Genomic DNA, 20,475 nt, shown 5'->3' with positions numbered 1-20,475 from the left:
ATTCCCTTTCGCCGAGAGAGGGGAGTGGCCGGTAAAGCCCCCCGGCTTTCCAGTATGGGCATCAAATGGTTTCGGCCGTGACTCGTGTGGGATTCCCCGCCCCCACCGAGCAGGAATTCCCATCCCCACGACCCACCGACGCACTTCACCAGGTGAATTTTCTGCAACACAACGTTCACATTAGTCCAACTTGAGACGCATATACCGCCCGTTTTCATTTCCTCTTGGTCTTGTAACGAATGCAAATTCCTTTAAACAGTGGAAAGAGTATCGTGTTCCGAATGCGAAGCCCGCTGATTGCTGAGCAACGTCGATGCCTTAGATTTAAAACGTATAGATGCACAGTACGGGATTACCTCTGTTTCCTTTCGGGTGGGGGATATCAAAAACGTCAGCATCCCTAGCTGACCTAGATCGGTAGTACTGTAATCAGTGCTTCGCAGAAAGAATGCCCAAAAAACTCCAACTCCCATGTGTCTCTACGTTAATACTTCGAGTCTGAAAAGCAAGATTCAACTTAGATGGCCCAACCCCTTTCGCTTGTCATCGCCTATTGGCTCGCTGCAAGAAGCCGAAAAGCCTAAATGGTCAAAGTGAGTGCCAATCATTGTGGCGGCGGATCAAGTTCCTCTTGGTATCCAGTTGCAGTCTGTGGGAACTGGCTACAAAGAATCAGGAGGCTGCGTTGGGTTTCATTGTTTTAGCCTGATACGAACCTGTGGGATTTTACTACTTATCTTCTGCCTTAAGTTTCTTGGGGCTCATTGTGTTCCTCTTGTGCCGGCTTCAGGATGATGAAGTTTAGGTTTCGGAGACAGGGGAACGATCCCCAAAGAGAGAAAATTAAGAAGGACCTTTTTGCATTTAATAAGGTGAGCAAACCCCCAAATCGTTTGTAGACGCTTGCGTTCTTGTTTCACGGACTCCCGCCTCGTAACAATTGAAGTCTTAAGGCACGCTCGACGCACTCAGCGTGACAGGCGCTGCTGGTGAACCCTTTTTAAGCGTAATGGGCCTGTAATGTTGAGAGATAAACTTCGAGACCAGCTAGCCCTGCGCTCCACCATCTAACGGTCCCAGTGCTTCCAATGGACCGTTGCTTCTGCCATGGAGGCGTGTGCTTGGCTTGGGGTGTATTCTAATGCTTTGTATTTTAGTTTGTAATTAACAATAGCTGTAAGTAAAATTAGTTTTGTTGCACGGGTAGAGTTTGGCTGTTGCAACAGATGCTACACGTTGGGGGCGGGTTGCTAGACACTTTAGTAACTGGAACGAAAGGACTGGGGCTGTGCCTGTGACGAAAACTTTTGAGACAATCGCATTCAGCTTTCTCGGCCGCGGATTGTGGGCGAACAAACACAACGATAGTTAACCAAAATCCTATTAAGCAGTTAAATTCTCCACGTCGGCTACTAACTGAGCAAAGTGACAGCTGAGCTCGCGCACCAGATTGAACCATCTGGCTTCGGTGTTCTTCCCAGGGCATTGTGAGGCAAATGAAGGGTGATTGAAATGAGTGCACATTTACTAGAGAAGCGAATGCTGGTGGGATGTCTCCGCACATCCATTCATTTTTTGATTACTTGCCCCTTTCCGGAATAGAATCGCGGTGAGCCGCTGGAAAACTGACCATCGAGCGCAAGTGAAGGGCGGCGAGCCCAGTACGGGACGCCAGTCCCTAACATACCCACGCCAAATTTTTATGTCGCCAATTTATGACAACTTGGAAGCTCACGATCACAATTAGTGTGTTTTTTAAACAATCCAGTATAAAATTAGCACAATGCTGCGCCTATTTGAGGCCAACTTTTCACTGTAGAAAATAGGTGATGAGTGGGAGCAAGTGGTGGTCCCCAGGAATTCTGGGGGATGTAAGAAGATGGCAGAAACTGTTAAAGTCGGAGACGAAAGGTGCTATGTTAAAGATCGAAAATCTAGAGCATTTGGTGTCAAGTGATAAACTCGCCAACTCCTCTTATGGATAGCTTCGTGCTCCGTGCATCTATTGGGGAATGTAAAACATTTATTTTTATATTCGGTCTGCGCTGTTTTATTTTAGAAAGCACCGAAATCGTGAGTGTCTGTTCGGTGGCGCCATGTAATGATGAGCAGAGTTTTACGTCGGTCCTTGTGGCAGTTATTTACATTGATTTGTGACGATGACAGTACATATTATGGAAAGTCTTTCATATTGTTAAATGGCGAAACCCACAAAACATGTTCATTTACATCTTCTGAGATTAATTCTGTAGAAAACAATATCAATAATAATAATACATTTTATAATGTGCACCACGAAAGGCGCTATATGAAAAACCTCTATCTAACGCAGCCAAAGCATCTCAACGCTTTCATCGTCCGCGAGAAACGGCGGTTTCGGGAAATGGATGGAGTGATGAATATCCATTTACTATATGTCATCTTTTCAGGAGCATAGTACGTCATCTGTTCAGATCTGCATTTTTGTAATCCATGTTTTGTTAGCAATAATAATTACCAGACAGTAAGCATAACCTACAGTTCTGTGTGTGTGTGTTCGCGCATGTGCATATAGTCGCAGTTATACTTCTCCGTGTGTTTTGTTTATATGACCTAATTCGAGAAAGTATTCAGAAGTTTTAACATTTAAGTAAGATACCCCCCTCCCCCTTGAGATCAGCTTAAACAAAACGAGAAAGGAGTGTATTTAGACAGTTGGAAAATCTGCTTTGAAACAAATGGTTCACGAAATGCAGATGTTTACTATGATTACCTAGTTGATATCTTATTGGGGTGTGTGGACTCTAGCCTTGTACAAATTGCCAAGATGGGGTTGCAGAGTGACTAAAGTTTCAGACTGCAGTTGTTTGCTGAAACCCTTCCCCACAGGAGATTTCCCCAAGCACAAATCATTTTCCTGTTAAGAAATCCTGTGGGAGATGGAACCATATTCTTTAGTCCCCAGAGCCCTAGAAGCGGGGGCGGAGTGTGCTTTTTGAAATCAGTTAGGAGTGCAAAGACTGCCTGAATGGTAAATAAGAGGTTCAAGGCATTTTACTGGTTTTTATTTATATACTGTTACTTTTTAAACTCTTGGTGGCTGCCTTGCTGATTCCTGCACTGTCTTTCACCTTCAGCCGGCCAGTTGTCAATTGTCAGCCTAGGATTTTGTTTAAAATAACAAGAGTGATGGGGGCTTTACAGTGTACAGTGTAACAGGATTTAGAGATAAGGCTGACCAGAGGAAACTAATGTGTTGACACAATAATGTTTACTCATTACGGTGTACTAATTGCTAAGGTGACAAGGATTCCAAATTAGTGGGTGCTCAGCTTTAGATGTGGCCAGGACTAATGTGTTTGTCTGTGTCTCTTTTCTCAACATTCACAGACTTGGGGCTTCTTCCTGTGAAAAAGAAGCTTGTGTCACTTTACATTGCTTTAAAATCTGCTCAATGCAAAAGCTTCATTCAGCACTGCTCTAATTTTATTATATTGTTGATTTGATTAAGATGTGTGTTTTCTCATATTCTGTAACTTAAATTTACTTCAGGAATAACAGCTTTGCATAAAAGCACCTCAGTCTTTCCTAATGGAAAGACACATTTGATCTGTGGATTATCTGGAGTTTCCAGCATTGAAATCGTATGCCATTAACTGGCGCTGCATGACCTGGAAAAGCAGCCATTCAATTCCAAGTGCTATGCCCAGATGTCTTTCTGTAGATTACTATGTTACACCTCGTAAGAATATAAATTGAGGTATACAAATGAAATATTTATTTATTTTGTAAATGTTTGTATTCAAGGTGACTTACACCAACTGAGAGATACAATTGGTTACATTTTTGTTTTCCAATTGGAGCACAGGCAGGTGAAGTGATTTGCTCATGGTCACACCTTCTCAGTATTGGAATTTGAACCCACAGCCTCATGGTTTGAAGTCTAAAGCCTTAATCACTGTGCTGTACTGCCTCAGCCTGTTTATGTGTTGGGGTCAAGCCAGTGGACTCTTTTTGGAGGATTTTAAGTGAAACTTTTAACCCTTGTATAGAAAACCTGGGTATCTAGCTACCTATGATGTCATGTTTACTGCTCTTGCAAGACCTTTGATACAGTATGTATACAGTGCCACAGATAGTTTTTCATTTTTTTTATTAATTATGATTATCTATTTAGGGGTTACTTGCAACCCTGAATGCTGTAAACTGTCAGGATTTTTGTATGTGCATTTTTAAATTCTGCATTTGTAAATAATGCTGAAAGAAAACATGCTTTTCAAATTTCTTTGAATCTACATATATATCTTCATTATAGCTGTGTTTTACTTTTGCTAATTTTGGTTTTTATTATTATTTTTTTTATTGATCTGTATTCAAAGAAACAACATTCTATATACTCAAGTCAAACTTAACAAGCCAGAATTCATGAATTTGATGGGTAGCTAAATCTGAAGCATAATTGTTCATAAGCTGTGAAGACATTATCTAAGTTTTAATTTTGGACAATTTCCAAACATTATATACTGTATAGGTTTGAGAGGCTAGAAAAAGGTGATCATCCTGTAAAGGTGCAACAGATAAATCCTTCTCTGCCGTAAAGTGCTTCCTGCGTTGGTTCTTTTTTCTGAGTGATTGATGGACAATTGGATTATTAGTATATTGACGATAATTTGTATTTACTGGGGAACAAAGCAGGGCATATAAAGAAGAACAACAAGATTTTATTTCTATTGCAGGCCAGGCTTGTGTATATTCATCAATTTGTGTCAATGTCCAGGTCTTTATAGCTTGTATATTTGCCACCAAATAATAAAATTTTAAGTTAGATAGTGCTATGCCCCCTTCTGCTTTAGGTTGTTGTAGAGATACCCTTTGAATATGTGAATATTTCGAATTCCAAATAAATGAGGTTATGTCTGAATCTAATTTCTTATAGAACTACTTATTAATGTTATGTGGGGATGCTTTGAAATAGAAAATGAAGCTTGTTCATCTTGACAGTATTGATTCTCTGTGCTAGAGTAGATCATCTGTTCACATCTTGTTTAATTTTTTTTTCCATGCAGATAGCAAAATTTTGTTAAAAAAGATCTTTATAGTTGCTTGTGATGTTTACCCCTAGGTAATTTGAATGATCTGCTAAAATAAATGGAAATGTATCAAGTCTTAATATTGTGTGCAAGAAAGTCCACTGGAAAAAGTGCACTTTTATTCAAATTAGTTTTGAATCCAGGTATCTTTTGAAATTCTGCTAGTGCATTGAGGACAGCTGGTACATAAGTTTGTGCGTCTGATCTATATAGTATCATATCTTCTGCATATAGTGATTATTTTTATGTTCAAGTCTTTCCCTGGTAATTCCCAGTGTCTCTGATACATTTTGAAAGTGAATGGACAATGGCGATTGCAAATGCAGTGGTGATAGGGAACATCCTTGTCGAGTACCTTGTTCTAGTTTGAGATAATGTTAATACAAACAGAGGCTTCTGGATTGATATAAAGTACTTTGATCCATGCACATATGTTTGTTACTACCTATTCACCACATTGTGCAATCAACCATGTCAAATGATGGTTAAATGATGAATTTGGTGTGTTAGATTTTATGGGTGAGTATATTCCATTAAACAAACGTCAAAGATTAGAAGCGAAGTGATTGTCGTTAACAAATCTGGTTTGGTCTTGCGATATTACAAAAGGAAACCCTTTCTCAATCCATTTAGCAAGAACTTTGGAGAGTATCTTAACATCATTATTCAGAAGTGAAATTGGTCTGTATGATGCACATTAAAACAAGTCCTTATTTTTCTTTAGGAAGATGGTAATTAAAGCTTCCCGAAAAGTTTGAGGTAGAACTTTGTTGTCTCTAGCTTCTATACATTTTCTTATAATAGTGGAACTAAAATATTTGAAATTGTTTTGTAAAATTCCACTGGGTAGCAATCGGGGCCTGCTGCATTCCCACACTGAAGTGAGTTTATAGCGTCTAATAATTCTGGGAGTGTCATGGGTTTATCCAGTTCCTCTGCACTAAGAGTTATTTAGGCATTTAATAGTTTAGAGAGAGAAGAGATGAGAAAATAAATGCTGTGATGCTTGGTTAGCACAGCAAGCCCTTGAAAGAGTCCTGCCTTTAATGGCAGATTAGTCAGAGGGACTCTGAGGCATGTAGTGGGGAGACAACAGAGTGAGGCAGTGCAGAGTGATACTTCTGATGCCGTCAGGTTCTGAATGTTCTGGTCAGGGAATTGTAAAAGGACAGACAAGGATGAGGAGTTTATAGGTGAATGGAGTTGAAGAGTTTATAGTTAAATACAGCCAAGCCGTAGCACTTGAAAGAGCTTCTTACAGAAGCAGAAGTAGCCAAAAACACAGAAGATGTCAGATATGTCTAGTGACTAGACTGCAAAATAATTGATCGCTGTAGTGTATGTCGAGAGCCATGTTGCAATGATTACAAAAATGTAGCTGTGGTCTCTGATTATTTTGCTGAGTAGCACAATATAAACTGTGTAATTTGTTGTTCAGGTTTTGTATGAAATATTTAAAAATTAGTTTAAAAAGATGTATAATCTTCAGGAAAGAAGTATTCAATAGAGGTTTGTACAGTTATGGTTATTTGTGGCTTGATTTTTATTTACACATAAATGCCATATGTAATAGTGTTTCCTGAAAGTCCCATGTATACATGGGTTAATGTTCCTATGCAGAGTCCCTACTCTCTCAACAATCACTGATTTCCCGTCGTCTAGAAACTTTTGTCGCCATTTTTTTTTTTTTGTCAGAATTTGAATGCATGTAAGAGAAATTTTTATACATTCAGCCTCTCCTACCCACTTGGTGTGTTCTTTTTAAATATGAGGCATGCAGTGTAGCATAATAGTGAAGGTGTTGAACTTTAACTTGGAAGTGGGCCACTTTAGCCCTCACTGAAAGACCATGAACAAACCACTTTTACCTGCCTGTGGTCAAAGTTTAAATAAATAAACTGTTAAGCACTGCATAGCATTGGTTTGCTGTGTCACAACCCCAGCATCCTGGTCTTGTAACTTTTTGCAGTCTTCACCCTAATCCAAAAGAAGTGTGTGCAATGTTAATAAGTGACATCCTATAGATTAGTATTTGGTCTTTTTTTGTATTTGAGTATTCTTGTTCAGTTAATAAATAAAAAAAAAAATAATAAAAATAATCGGTGACCAAATGAACACTCAAATGAGTGAATTTGCAGTGGACTGGCATTATGACTAGAGTGTGTCCCTGCCACATGCCTGATGATGCCAGGGTGGGCTCAATTCCCTGTGAGAAGTAACTGGCTTAGGTAGATTTGGAAATTGATTGGTGGCATATTAAACTATATACGGGGGGGGGGCCAAAAATAACATTTTTTAAATATTAAATTTTATATAACCTTTTTATAGGTCCTCCCTGCGTGGAGTTTGCATGTTCTCCCCGTATCTGTGTGGGTTTCCTCTGGGCGCTCCGGTTTCCTTCCACAGTCCAAAGACATGCAGGTTAGGTGGATTGGCGATTCTAAATTGGCCCTATTATGTGCTTGCTGTGTGTGTGTGTGTGTGTGTGTGTGTGTCCTACGGTGGGTTGGCACCCTGCCCGGGATTGGTTCCTGCCTTGTGCCCTGTGTTGGCTGGGATTGGCTCCAGCAGACCCCCGTGACCCTGTGTTCGGATTCAGCGGGTTGGAAAATGGATGGATGGATAACCTTTTATATATATTTTTCTGAACATTTCCAAAATGTAATCACGTCAGAACTAATTCCCCACCAGCCTCCAGAAAAAAATTCTTATTATTTTTGGGTCCCCTCTCGTTTAATAATGTATTTTTGTATGACAGAAACCAGAAATTATTATGGAACAAAAATATGGGTGGGAGTAAATTACAATTGAATCACCCTACCCCTACTGTACTCCTCCAATATTGATGTCATCCCAAGGAAGATCAAGTAGCATTCAGGTAATGATGTTGTGTTTTTATAGAATACTGAAATTTTGCACAGAAGATACAGAATGCTGAATGGGGCATTGTCTCAATATGTAGTGTATAGTTTCTGGCAGATTGGATTACAAAGTGCTCTGCCCCATCGTGTAGATTTATTAGCTTGTTTTAGTGTCTGCCTGCACTGGGATCAGTGGTTCTAACAAAAAGACCATCTAATGATAATTGTTTAAGGAGAAGTGGGCACTGCCAAAATGACAAATGAGAATCCTTGTGCATATATGACTTGCTTTCAAAAAATCTTTCTTTACTGCTGTAGTTTAGAGCAGGGATAGGCAACGTCGGTCCTGAAGTGCCACAGTATGTGCAGGTTTTTGTTCCAACCCAGTTCCTTAACGAGAACTCAATTATTGCTGATGAAGCACATATTGCTTAAGTGACATTTTAATGCTTCATTTTAGTGGTCTCGCTTGTTAAGGTTCTCCAACCTTAATTGCTTATTTCAATTTTAAACTGCTGCATTCAGTGTTTTAATTGCTCCTTATTAGCAATAAGATGTAAAAGACAAAGCAGCCAGCAGTTCTCCAGCTAGCTTTTTTCCAATTACATCTGTGTGTGTTCATCATGCAGAGTTTGATTTAATAAAACACTTAATAGAAGAATGTGACAGACTGAAAATGATCTGTTTTAGGCTTCAAATCATTTGGATGATATCCTTGGAAAGGAAAAAAATCTACGATATAAAAGCCTTACATTGCACAGACTAACAAGCCATAAAATTAAATAAGGTCTGAGATTGGCAATGATTGGTTTCTAATTAAGCAATTGGGTTGAATGAAAACCTGTAGCCACTGCGGCTCACCAGGACCGACATTGCCTACCCCTGTTTTACATCTTATTGCTAATAAGGAGCAATTAAAACACTGAATGCAGCAGTTTAAGATTGAAATAAGCAATTAAGGTTGGAGAACCTTAACAAGCGAGACCACTAAAATGAAGCATTAAAATGTCACTTAAGCAATATGTGCTTCATCAGCAATAATTGAGTTCTCGTTAAGGAACTGGGTTGGAACAAAAACCTGCACATACTGTGGCACTCCAGGACCGACGTTGCCTACCCCTGGTTTAGAGAGTATGACCAGTATGCCCTGCAACCAGGCCATTTCCATGTGTTGGTTACATGTATAGAATGCTGTTGTTGTGTACTAAGCAAAGTACCTGGCATTGCCTAGGTATATAAATAATTGGAGGAAAAACTGTCACTTGGAAGTTCAACATGGCTAAACACAACCCACCACGAGATAAAAAAGATGAACTCTTATGCAAAAGCATTGATCCAGCCAGAAAAAAAAAAATATCCAGATTAGTTGAGGAGAAAATGATGTACCTGTGATTTTTAGATAAGGTCTTGCTTTGATCCATCCATCCATCCATTTTCCAACCCTGAAATGTTAATGCATGCCGCTGACCATATCCTCCCATACACCTACACACACTCACTCACCACCTCATGGGAACTGCAGTTTCCTGCATTGGGCTGGTTTTTGCCGAACCCAAAGAAATCCACTGCCTGATATGTCATAGAGCCTATATAACTGGACCAACTGTAACACAAGTGCAAAATTTTGTGAAAAATCTGTTTTTGTGATTGCTTAACAGATTGTGATTTTATTTGTATAGATTTTCAGTGGTTTTTTTTCCAGTTGTCAGCATTGATTTGGGGATAAATATCTTAACATTTTGTTTGTGTGTATTCAAACTTGCTCAATGCATTCTACACTATAATCTTGGGCGTCGTGTTTCGAGTGAAGTTTTTGGGCAGGATGTCACAGCTGACCACATGCGAGAGTTGAGCTAGACAGGCTGTTGATGTAAATAATCAGTGTTCAAAGAAGGAAATGTTAAATTGATTTGCAGATATGAGGTTTGAGGATGACGTGGTCACTAAGTGGCCTCGGAGTAGGACTGCTGTGAAGCTGCATGGCTAATGGGGTGAGTCTGCTTTAAAAAGATGGTAGACTTCTGGTTGTCCCTGGGAGCAACCTGCTAATCACATGAAGCACTCAAGGGGAAAGAAACTAAATAGCTGTTTGAAATGATCTGGTTAGCTACTGCTTATTGTGCAGTGAGTGGCTAGTTAATTAGGTACACCTATCCAGTAGTGTGCCGTTCCTCATTTGGGCTTCAGAACAGCATAAATTCATCCCACTATGGTTTCTTTGGGATACTGGCAATGTTGTACCTTGTAAAAATGTTTGTGTCTCACATTTGCTGCAAATTGGGTGACTGCACTATCTTGCTGCAAACATCTCTTTCCACCTCCTCCCAGAGATGCTCCTAGCATCCATCTTAGTGTGAATAAACTAACTGTGAAGGGATTTGCTTGGAGGGCCATGATATTCGGGTGTACCTTATTATTCAGATGTTCTTCAGTGGGTATCAAGGGGCTCCATGCCTGCCAGGAAGATGTTACACATGCCATCACTCTGCTACTACTGGCCTGTTCTAATGACACTAAACTAGATGGCTCTTTAGACACCTCTGCAAGAGAGCCACCTCTTTCAACTCTCGCAAACATATCCAGTTTTTAATACCTGGAAAAGATTTGGGATTAAAATGCTCGGAGATCTTTATATAGACAACATATTTGCATCCTTTGAACAATTGCATTCCAAATTCAACCTCCCAGTTACACATTTCTTTCACTATCTTTAAGTTAGAAACTTTGTTAAACAGAAACTGCGCGATTTTCCTCACCTCATGCCCTCCACCATGCTGGAAAAAATACTGCTCAATTTTGAGGAATTCGACACCATTTCCGCATTATATAAAATCTTATTAAAATCCCTACCTTTCAAAGACCCAAGAGGACATTGGGAAAAAGATCTCTTAATCAATATATCAGAAAAGGAGTGGAAGGTAGCAATGCAGAGAATTCACTTGAGCTCCATATGTGCAAAGCATAGAATTATTCAACTCAAAATTATATATCGAGCTCATCTATCTCGCTTAAAATTGTCCAAAATGTTTCCAGGGCAAGATCCAACCTGCGAAGGCTGCAACCAAGCTCCTGCCTCACTGGGTCACATGTTTTGGGCCTGCACCAAATTAACATCATTTTGGACCAAAATTTTTAAGTGCCTTTCAGACAGCCTTGGGGTCACAATTCCTCCTAACCCATTAACCGCTGTGTTCGGTGTTCTTCCAGACGGACTTGAAGTGGTGAAGGACAAACAAACGGTGATTGCATTCACTACACTTTTGGCACGCAGACTTATTTTGTTAAATTGGAAGAATCCCAACTCTCCTCTGATAAGTCAGTGGGAAACCGACGTTTTATATTATTTGAAATTGGAAAAAATCAAATTCTCAGTTAGAGGATCTGTACAGAATTTTTTCAAAACCTGGCAGGATCTAATCAATAATATTTTAGAATAAGAGAAATAATTATTACCGCATTTATTTCCCTTCTCCATATTTTTTTTTTTTAATTTACCTATATATATTTCTTCCTTTCTTTTGTTTATTTTTGCCCTATTAAAAAGCCTTAAGAAATTCTCCTTTGGCTAAGCTCCCCTTCTCAAGGGTGAGGTCTGATTTGTATTCAGTTCTTTTTTTGTTATAAATTAATCTATATGTATGGAATGATTACAATAAAACTAATAAATAAAAAATTTTAAAAAAATAAATAATAGGTGGCTCTTTGGGCTTGTGGTGCTGGTGCCCAGTTATAATCCTTTCATCAGTGCAGTACAATGGAACCTGAATTCATCTGATCAAGCAACCTTTATTTCCATTCTTCAACAGTTCAGTTTTAGTGCTTCTGTTCCCAGTGGAGATGTGTGTGTGTGTGTGTGTGTGTGTGTGTGTGTGTGTGTGTGTGTGTGTGTGTGTGCACGTGCATGTTTTGTTTTTCGTTGACAATATCCACATTTGACATGGTGTTCGGCCATTATCTCTCATTTGAGACAAAGTCTGATATGTTATGCATTCATTGCTGACACTCTGTACACCAAACTTTAATTTGCCCATGATTTCCATGGTTGTAGCCAGTCTGTTTGTTTTGAACCCTGTGATCTTTAAGCAATTTTCTTCCACAGGATCGCCCATCATTGTTTGTGTTTTTTGCTTTTCATACCATTCTTATTGTGGTTGGTAGTGAAAAGCCCATAATGACAGCCACATAGTTGATGCTACGACATGCATACAATGCCAACTATCATACCACATTCAAAGTCTCAAAGGTTACCTGTTTTTTTTTCCCCAATTCCAATGCTCAACTGAATACTAACTGATGCTAGAAAGTGTGGTCAGCATGATTCATACCACACCACTAGCAAGTGGCTTATGACTTGATGGAATGCAGATTTTGTACGAAGTCAATGTACAGTATAGCTAATCAACTAGCATCTTAACAATTAATTGACTTTCATGAGTGACAAGGTGGGGCCTTTTTTATGTACATTCTGAAGAACATAAAATATGATTTTTTTTTTTTTTATTAATGGGACAATGTCAGTGGCATGGATAACTTTGGTTTATTGTATATTAAATGCACTTACTGAAACTGAAGTAGCCATTGCTGTATACTGTAGTTAAAACATAAAAACCTGACAAATGTTAAAGTACCTGGACACATTGGCTATTGGCTAACTAAACAAGTTTGGACTGAATTTTCTTATTTGTCACATTTTCTTCTCTTCTGTGTTCTGACCTTTTCAGCTTTGCTGTCTGAAGGGGCAGAATTTTAATGATCAAATTACAATCATGCAAATATATGAGCTAATTACTTGTGAGGTTGAGGATTTTCTCTTTAAGTTGCACCCTGACATCATTTTGAATCCATTTTTATGTGAAAAAACATTAATGTTAACTGTTGTGCCCTGACATGCCATATTTTTAATTAAGGAGTCTGACAAACTCTACATATAAAATCAGATTATTTTTCACATATGGATTACATGTATACTGTGTAATATGTTGTAAAATGTTTAGAATTGGTGTTTGTATCCACCTGTTCTTTAAACCTTCTCAATTGAGTTTTTAAATTACCTCAGCATTGTAAAGCAGGTACCACTCCTGGACAGGATTCTAGCCCATTGCAAGACACATTCATATGAATTATTTTATTTATTCTTAATTTTTGTCATTTCATATAAAGAAAACAGATGTGCCACAGCCTCAGATAATCTGTGTTGCAAAATGTCAGTTGATCTGCGCCCCCACCATATTTCCCTGTATTGTAGCTTATCACAGACTATTATACCTTCCTCCATAAAGAGAACACATGGAATTATGGTGCATCAAGAAGTAACATATGGTATTGGCCTTGAGGCAGGTAGGCATTTGGTCTGTGGCTAAAATTGTGTGTCTCCTCATGTCCCAATTAAATTATTCAGTCATTCTTTTTCTGATCCAACTTCTCCCAGCACAGAGATGGGAATTGGGAGCATATGGTACAAGTCAGGCGCCAATACATTTCAAATCCAGTACATGCAGTAATAGGCAATGGGCCAGTACACCATTAAGAGAAGGTATGGCTATCCTACAGTCCAGTTAGTGAGTTGGTCATGTCAGTTACTGAAGGCAAAATTCCTGTAAAGATTTTACTCTTGTTTACTTGGCACTAATAATCATTTGTATTTACAGTAATACATTTATTTGTGTTTAAAATATGTTACAAACCTAGATGTTTTGGAAACTGTTTACTGGATTCATTAATTGCAAATGCATGTTTCATCTATTTTGTGGTGTATGTATGTATTTTATTTATATAATATATATAGTATATGGTTGAAATAGTTTACTGTCAAATAAATGCAAAGAGTACACGACACGTGTTTCGCCCTCATTCTGGGCTCATCAGGTGTACACACTCCACTGCACTCCCTCTCGGGAATCGAACCTCGGACGTCCGCGCCAGAGGCGATGCCCCTAACGTTGCGCCACGGCGTGTGGTTCGTTTATTTGACAGCATGTAGATCGGGGTAATTACATTCACGGCATTCGAAGTCTGTGTCACAATCTGATTGTATGGGTGGTTACCTACCAGCTGACGTCCGAGGTTCGATTCCCGAGAGGGAGTGCAGTGGAGTGTGTACACCTGATGAGCCCAGAATGAGAGCGAAACACGTGTCGTGTACTCTTTGCATTTATTTGACAGTAAACTATTTCAACCATTCTATGATCTGCTCCTCACAAACTGAGGGCACCGTGGCGGATGTTAGCAGATTGCTGGCCAACCACAAGCGTTACCTGGTAGGTCACCACCCATACAATCAGATTGTGACACAGACTTCGAATGCCGTGAAATATATATATATATATATATATATATATATATATATATATATATATATATATATAATATAAAAAACCTGTTTCAAAACAAAAATGAAGTACAGGTGTTGCCCAAAAATATTAAGTGTGTACTTCTAAGATAACAGGATGTGTCAGCAGCTTAATCATTGGTTAATTTGAAATGTACAGCTTCCTTCGCTGAACAATCTGTTTGTTACTGTGCATGCAGTTGGCCAGAAGAATGGCGGTGTGCATATTCAGCACAACAAGGACTAGTATTGAATATGAGATGCAATAGAACTTCTATTTTGTATAGCGCTCTTCACTGAGTGCAGGCGCAGAGTGCTGTGAACAATTCTCAGTTGAAACGAAGTATAGATTATATTAATCACTACATACAGAGCTAGTGTATGTATATACATATAGATTTGTTATAACACACAAAGAATAAGTTGGAAACTGATTAAACACAAATGGAAACTAACAATTATCTGTCCATTAATTAACTGATGAACTATGGCCAATTGACAACAGAGGACATAAAAATTGTAAACAAAAGTCAGAAACAAAGTTGCAGTTCTGGATATTTCGGCCAACAGACTGCCTACCCTCTCCTAGGTTATCAATGTGCTGGAGGTCCAATCTGATGGAGAGTCTTTCCATAGCAGGAGAGCAGCCTAGCAATAGAAAAGTGGCACCAAGTTCCACATTCAGATACAGAAAAGAGAAATGGAATAGAAGAAAGTTAGTAACAGTCACTCTAGTGTTGCTTCAGTGTGCTGAATAATTTGTCTAAGAGCACTTCCAAATTCACCCTAGAAAGCTTGTAAATGAGCTTCCCATATTCAAGGAAAGTGTGAGCAACATTTTTGACCTTAGGATACGCATGTATATTTGGTCATAGAAAACCTAACCCCTGATCAGAAAATGTGTGGACAGAGGTGTCTTCAGATTATTTTTCCATTGTAAGGTTGAGGGTGAAAACTTTTTGACATGGATCCTTCTCTGACCCCCAATGATGATCTAATAGGTAGTCAACAGAATGGCATCAATTTTGTCCTCCGAAGAGGTTATTTAAGGATACTTCTTTAGCAAGGAAATTAGTCACTACTGTTCTTTGACATGTAAAAAGGGTGATTTATTTATTTATTTATTTATTTATTTATTTTTTGCCATGCTAAAATTCTTCCATGACACAAATGATGACAACACATATACACAGGAAGTATTCCCAAAATTCATGGGGGCTGTTCCTCCAAATCGACCTCACAAATCCGAACTTTCTTCTTTAGACTTCCACCTCTTTAGAGCCTACAAGGATGCAGTCTATGGGGAAACCGCTCTGGTGTGACGACAAGGTTATTAACGCAGTGGCTGTGAATGCAGAATTCAGACTAGTACAAAAAAAAAAAAGAGGTGCATACTATAGTTTTTTGCTGTTTGAAGTTAATGGAGATTGTGTCAGAAAGATAAGGTGTGCAGAACATGAACCTAGTTATCCTAGAAGTATATCCAAATCATCCTGTAGCAAGTTACTGTCAAAATAACAGTGCTGCAAAACACTGAGTAACATATGTGCAACTTTTTTTTTTTTTTTTTTTTTGAATGTGTGTTAATGATTAATGTTCTCTTAAAGTGCATGGCCTTGGTCAAACTTGCTTGCAAGTTTATCACTCTTAAGCTTGTCTGAGATTTGTTTTTATTTTATACATCCTGTCTAGACTGCATAAATCATTTCTTCTGTAGTTCATTAAGTGTGTGGCATAGTATGGTGCTGTAGTGGTTAGTTCCGCTACCTCAAAACAATGCACGTGAGTTCAATTTGTTAAATTGTTAATGTAGATATTTCTGACTAAATTTGACTGCTGTGAGCTAATGCTTCTGTAGAGTGTGTGCAAGTATACTGCCAATATATTGTGCCAACGACTATGTAATGTAAAATTATCTATACTTTGTTAGTAAGCTCTTAGATAATTTTTGTCATGTGTGTATTTATTACCTTGTTAAGTGTACTTGGGTTATTATAATTCTTTTTATTTTTATATATAGCATTTTTAAATCTGCTCCTGTAACTTCCTTTGGAATTAATAAAGTATTTATCTAGCTAGCTAGTGTGCTGTGTGGTAGACTATGACTCAGTGCTTTAACACAGCAACAAAACTTGAGTAAGCAAACCTTCCGGTATTGCAGTGTCAATCACTTGCAGACCTTAGATCAGGACACCCAAAGTTCATTTTTTTTTTTTTTTTAGATGCTGTGATAGAAAGTTTAATCAAAAGTGAGGGTGTTTTCATAGTAATAAGGTACTTCAGAGGACCATTACCTTTTAGAACTTCCGCCAAATGGCTCTTTGGCCTTTCTTTGTGCCGCACTCTGTAACTGAAGGTGCTTATGAATTGTTAAGCTGTTGAAGTCAGCCATGTAGGTGTTTATTAGGAAGATGATGTTGTGCTGGGGAAGTCTTGTGAATACTTCAGGTTATTGAGGGGTTCAGGTCAGCGCTATGTTGCTGTATTTTTGCCCACATAAATTAGATATTTAAAATGGGTCTAGTGTTCTGTTAAAAGAGAAAAGTATTCCTAAATCTCCCTGTGGCTCTGTTGCCACCCCAGCTTTTTCAGGTTTTTCATCTTGTATTAAAATAGTTGTCAAGCTTGTATGTTTTGTACACGGCAGTTTTCAACTTTATTTTGGTACCATTACTGTGTGTTTTGGTAAGGATCAAGACTGTCTAGAAATGCTCCTGTTTTACAAGTTGTTGATGTGATGGTGACTTTAATAAAGGGACCTTTTCACTGTGTAAACTTTTATAAAGACCAGAGAGCAGTTTATTTTTTAAGTCTTCCCTCTCTTTTAAAAAAAAATAATAATAATAAAAAAATAAAAAAATTAAAAAAACAAATAGTAAATCAGCTGGTACAGGGGATAAGCATTCTACAGGCACCATTACTAGATGTTTAAACATCGAACTAAAATAATCCTGAAACTTTTTTATATTCTGTATGATTTTATATATAAACATTTTCTCCCCCAGAACTAGGCCCAACTTTTTAAATGCCTACATAAGTAATGATTCACCCCTTCCTTTAAGTCTCTCTTCTAATCTGTGCCATTTTATTATCTGTGTCAGTGTGCCCTGACCTGCCTTGTATCCAGTGCATCCAAAATAGGTTTCAGACTCCCACATCCTTAAATTAGATTACATACTGTAGGACAAAAAAAGGACTAATGTGTGGGTATGTTGACTTGAACTGAACTTTCCTTGCCCACTACTTTAACAGTTTGACCCAGTGAATGTAGAGCTGGGCTAAAAAAATAATTTTGATTCCAAGATCTTCGCTTAACCTGTTTTTTAGAATTGTATCTGTACTATTGTTCATAAAGCTTGTTTGTTTGTTTTAAAACATACAAAAAAATGAATAGTCTAATCAAATAGTGCATTACTGTTAGAAACACCAGTACCTAAGCAGAATCTCCCACTGTCTCCATCTGAGAATGCCAGTGGATCTTGAAGTCCTCAGTATGTGAATTACTGAGCTCTAGCACTTTTGTTATGACTGGAGAACATGGACAAATGTCAGCACTGACTGTTCCCACATGTATGTCTTTGCCTTTGTTACAGACTGTTGAACATGGATTTCCTAACCAGCCAAGTGCACTTGCCTTTGACCCAAAACTACGGCTGATGGCAATAGGAACAAAATCGGGAGCAGTCAAAGTGTATCCTTTTACATTTTATGTCCCATTTTACTTTTGCCTTTACTATCCTATGGCCATGTAACGGCGAGATATAAGGTAAGTCTGCTTTTAAGATTCTGAATCTGTGGATTAGACTTTTCTTCAAGTGACATCCATATGATAGTATTTGACACGCATTCCCTCAATTTAGTACTGATTGGCTTTTTTTCTTTTCCCACTTCTGTCTAACAGAATATATATTGGAATAGTTTGGCTTTTTTTCTTTTCCCACTTCTGTCTAACAGAATATATGTTGGAATAGTTTGTTCCCCTTTTCTGCACAGGATTTTTAATGCTGTTTCTCTTACTTTTGTCATAACCATCTTTTTTCCGTTATTGGATTAAATTAATTTAAATGCCTCTCTAATAAGTGATCGTGAAATGGTAGTGGCTGCTACTTCACAGCTGTTGGAATTGGTTTTCTGTTGCTGTTCCACTAGCTATTGTGTTGAAGTTTGCATGCCCTCATGACTACATATGTAGGTTTCTCCAGGTGCTCCCATTTCTTCACACAGACCTGCAGGCTGGATTAATTTAGAATTGGGTGGTTTAGGAAAAAATGCATATCACTCTATATTTAAAAAATTCTAATGGCTTCAGTGGATTCCATTAAACTATTTTTGTGTGATCCTTTTAAGACTGAAACATATTGTTTTAGTAAATGTACTAATTAATAATAATGATAATTGTGTACAAAAGTGTGCCTCTTATCTGTCAATGCCCGTAAACACTCTGCTACTGAAATGAGTTCTATGGCAGATATTCATCTCAGTGCAGTTTCTTTCTCACTAACTCCCACCACTGCCATGCAATCCTAGGACTTTTTCTTGTCTTCCCAAATCGCCAGCTTTAAACATGCATACCTTTTAATCCAGTGCAGTGTCATGGATGGCTGGAGCGGGCATCAACTTACCAATCGATATGAAGAGAACATCACTTTCAGTAATATTCTCAAAGGGATAGGATCACTTTTGCACAGTTCATATATTTTAATGCATAAAGACATTGTCTTTAAGACACTATTACACCGACAGCAAATCACATTTCCTGTTTTCTTTTGCATGGTTGAATGTGCATGTTTTTGATAGGGATATTTTTACTTTTAAATGTTTGCAAATTTTACAGTACTTTTTAGCATACTAGAAAAATGTTTTTTTTTTTTTCTCTTTTCTCTCAAAACTCATGCCCCATATATGAGTGGATATCCTTTTAACAGGCCGGTGTATTGCTTCTTGTCTTGCTACCTAACGTTGACATTGCTGGGATAGGCTTTGTCTCTTTGTTTCAACCATATGATGGTTTCATGTAAAAACACAGTAGTTTTTAAATTTTTTTTTCCCTTAGAAGTTACACACCAAGATTTCTTGGTGTAATATTTGATACAGCTGTTATGTGACTTTGTTTTAAGACCGCAGGAGACTCATTTAAAATTGTATGCTGGATTAAGGTAACTTCCTTTTTTTTGAGAATATTCTCTTATGTTAGTGCTTTTTTAAATTTTGACAATTTTTTTTGGTGGTATTTTTATAGCCACATAAGCAAGGAAAGCCCTGCATAATATAACCATGTAATTGGTATATTCTGACCATATCGGTGGTAGTCTCTTATTCATAATCGTATTGCACCCACCACTCCTTCTCAATTAACTATTGCTGCTGACTGGCTGTAATTTGCAGTGTGCTCCATGAATGACTATGGCCAACCATTTCTGTTACCTACAGCTCTTATTTTCTCATATTGTAGTTGTTTGAGTTTATCTTCTTTTGTTTGTGTGTGTGTATACAATACTGCTTTAAAGAATGCTTGACAGGTAGGTCTTCATATAACTTCTGCAGTGTGTTTTGGACAGATTGGATTGAAATTTTGTGATTGAAATTGGTAAAAACACCCTAAATTTCGGGGAGAAACTTTGACTCTTAACATTTTCCCAAATTAATGAACTTTTTTTTTTTTTTTTTTTTTTTTTTTTTTTTAAATCCTATAATTTGTACAGCTTCTAAATTTTTGCCATGTCTTGCAGGTCAATCTTGATCCATCATTGACTTCAGTGAATTTTCACTGCGTTTTAGGGGTGTTTTTTTTGCTCACAACTCAAAACATCCTAAATGTCGTTCTTTTAGCCCAGAATTGTGGAGAGTTCTAGTAAAGTGCCCTGTCACATATTGTGAACAGAGCAATGTTCTTTTGGGACACTGCTGTCTTAGTCCTTTAGATTAATTTGTTCAAAACCCTGAAAAACCTAAGTATACCATCATTTCAGCTAAAAGATGTCAACACTTTAAATAAAGCACCCAGATTTTCCAAAAAAACAAGTGCTTCTAAATGTCATGTATTTGTACACTGCCATATCCTTCAGGTCAAGTTCTTGAGCTTCTGTTAAAGCTAAAATATCTCTTAATATGAAAAAAGGAATATCCATCCAGCAACCCAGGTTTTACTCTCCATTTAGGGTACAATTTATTTACAGTACATCCCATAAGAGTTCTAAATGTCATCGGATCAGGATAA

At 37.9% G+C, this 20,475-nt stretch overlaps 1 protein-coding gene across 1 annotated transcript in view; it reads left to right on the top strand.

Moving 5' to 3' along the window:
- The first annotated feature begins 617 nt into the window (after window positions 1–617).
- Window positions 618–20,475, top strand: part of llgl1 (LLGL scribble cell polarity complex component 1) — a 93,640-nt gene continuing 73,782 nt past the window's right edge. Inside the window, exons 1-2 of the mRNA XM_028814425.2 lie at window positions 618–872; window positions 17,852–17,949. Coding sequence (XP_028670258.2) covers window positions 792–872; window positions 17,852–17,949 — 179 coding nt within the window. The 5' untranslated portion in view covers window positions 618–791. The remainder of the gene's footprint in view (window positions 873–17,851; window positions 17,950–20,475) is intronic.

Source organism: Erpetoichthys calabaricus, chromosome 11, assembly GCF_900747795.2.
Source record: "Erpetoichthys calabaricus chromosome 11, fErpCal1.3, whole genome shotgun sequence".
NCBI lineage: Eukaryota > Metazoa > Chordata > Cladistia > Polypteriformes > Polypteridae > Erpetoichthys > Erpetoichthys calabaricus.
The sequence above is the reverse complement of the archived record's forward strand: the minus strand, read 5'-3'. Positions and strand labels throughout refer to the sequence as shown.